This window comes from Penaeus chinensis, chromosome 21 (assembly GCF_019202785.1).
Source record: "Penaeus chinensis breed Huanghai No. 1 chromosome 21, ASM1920278v2, whole genome shotgun sequence".
Taxonomy (NCBI): Eukaryota; Metazoa; Arthropoda; class Malacostraca; order Decapoda; family Penaeidae; genus Penaeus; species Penaeus chinensis.
In genome coordinates this window covers 7,600,872-7,603,371 of record NC_061839.1, presented here as the reverse complement: position 1 = coordinate 7,603,371, position 2,500 = coordinate 7,600,872, and the positions used below count along the sequence as shown (strand labels likewise).

Genomic DNA, 2,500 nt, shown 5'->3' with positions numbered 1-2,500 from the left:
TAGGTTTACCTGGGTAGGACTGATAACATGTGAGGTGTATAAGTACAAGTGACATGGGCCTTAACACTATGCCACCACAACAAAGGTAGGGAAGAGAGAAAAGAGAAAGGAGAGAGAGAGAGATGTGTAAAAGAATGAAAGAAAGAAAATGGGAGAGAGAAAGAAAATCAGAGACAGAGAGATGGGAGTATGAAGAAAGGAGAAAATGTGAGATTGCAGTGACAAAGGATAAATGAATGATGAAGTAAGCATTGTATCAGAAAAAGAAACTTAATGAACTGAACAGAACAGCACATCTCGTTTCAGATAAATTCATACACTCAAGACAAAATATGAATGTAGAGTGAATATTGAGCTTTTATGATTTTTAGAGCTGTTTTATTCTTTTTAATACAGCATGGCAAACAGATGAACTGTGATGATTAGTATAGAACATGATTTTCATGATGCATATTTCATGTACATGCATATGCATGCATTCATGCATACATATACATATACATGCATGTATGAATACATACATGCATGAATACTACATGCATGGATATATACATGCATGAATACTTACAGGCAATACATACTGAAGTCAGACATAGACATACCCATATACACAGACATTCATGAAATTTTGCATATATATAGTTATTATATCCAATAATTGATTTATCTTGTGAAAATAAACTTTTGTGTGTATATGTATACTATTACTGGTATATATCTACATACCTTGATTTTTTTTTTTTTTTTTTTCTTTTTCTTCTATGTCATGAAATAAACTGGTTATGAAATTAATGGTGAGTTATAGAATAGATTTAAAAATAGAGAAATGCATAATTTTCTTTTAATTGCATTTTCTGTTTTGTGTTTGATTTTAATCAACTTTGTGATCTTGGTATTTAGTAAACTAATATTTGGTTGTTGATATTCAAACTCATCTCTGACTAGTCCAACTTGACACTTAACTGACCAATGGTGAGTCACCATTTGTGTGTCTGAAGTAACTGACAACTAACACACTAACCGCCGCCCATTTCAAATTTCAGAGGAATATATTCTTTCACGAATACTACGAAATAGAGCGAGGGTGCCCACAAGTGAGTGAATCACAATGATCTGTGTATGGCTGTTTGTGACCCTCTTCTCGGGCTCAGCTCATATTAGGCCCTAATGCCCTCTAACCCCTTTACCTTGTTGTGGTCGCCACTTGCCGCACTACTTCCATAACATTCACCTTTGATTATCAGTCTTGACAAACTTGGACTGTTTGGAGTAAACATATAATTGAAATACTCTTGTAATTTTTTTCTTGTACATATAGATTTTTTTCTTTTTTTATACAGATTTTTTCTACTTTTTAAGATGTACTTTTATCTTTTTCTTTTTTTCTTTTTCTTTTTTCTTTTTTTATGAAGAGTATTGAGTGTTATGTAAGTTGACACCTGACACAAAATGCCAGTTTTTTCCCATTTCTCAACCTTGACACAAACTGCCGACATCCAGAGTCATTGGAAAGCTAGCCTCATTTTTTTTTTCAAGCTTTGAACACAGTTTTTAGAGATCATAGCAAAACATTTTATCTCTTTTGAGTCCGCTTTCAAAAATGAGAGTGAATGAGTGACTTGTTCATCAAAACACATCAACTTTTCATTATATCTTTTTACATGCAAGTGGTATTGTCCAGTACTATAAGTGGCTTTTAGCACTGTATATCACTGTTAGCAGCTATGTAGATTCAGGTGCTTAGATTAGTATAGGAATGATATACATATTTTTTTCTTGCAGTTTATGTTGTTTCATGCAAGCATCAATTTTGATTTTTTTTTTTCTCTCTCTTTCCATTTTTTTATTGTAAATAATCACTCATGGTTACTCAGTTTTGCACAGTTTTGAATAAATGTATTTTTGCGCTAAATTGTCAATAAAGTTAGATTAACATTAAACTATGGACTAAGAGAAAAAACACTGACAGTGAATCCCTACTTTTTCATACCCTCTCCCACTTTACAATTATATGTTCTTCCTTACTGATCTAACCCAATATAAGTTTGATCTTCCTATGAAACAATGATTTCCTGGTACTTACAGCTATATACAGCACAATTAGAGTATTTTTACACTTCATCACAAATTGCACAAGTTAACTAACACTGTGGTGCCCTTGTTGGCCTCTCTGCCTCATTTTGTACAAGTGCGTAAGTGTGTGATTGAGTTCCTGTTTCTATCTGTGTGTATGTGTGTATGTATCTGTGGGTGAATCTTCAAGAAGAGGGCTTATGTGCATGATTTTATTTTTTCATTATTTTTATTGGTTTATTTGTTCAGGTAATAAATGTATATGTGTGTGTGTGAATGTGTGTATGTACGTATGTATGTATGTATATACGTATGTATGTAATTCAAGCACTGTATTGTGTGCATGTATTTGCATATGTGTGCACACACATGCACGAGTGGGTGTACATGCAAACATTTGCATGGCTAATCATAAACAATTTAAGGA

General features: G+C 32.9%; 1 protein-coding gene across 4 annotated transcripts in view; it reads left to right on the top strand.

The window, feature by feature from the left end:
- LOC125036314 (Ca(2+)/calmodulin-responsive adenylate cyclase-like) overlaps positions 1 to 2,500 on the top strand; it is a 63,477-nt gene that overhangs the window by 29,123 nt on the left and 31,854 nt on the right. For 3 of the 4 annotated variants that reach the window (XM_047628801.1, XM_047628800.1, XM_047628799.1), the window contains one exon: positions 1,044 to 1,094. The exons of the other annotated variant lie outside the window; for it this stretch is intronic. In XM_047628801.1, the coding sequence (XP_047484757.1) occupies positions 1,044 to 1,094 (51 nt within the window). The remainder of the gene's footprint in view (positions 1 to 1,043; positions 1,095 to 2,500) is intronic. 4 annotated transcript variants of the gene reach the window in all.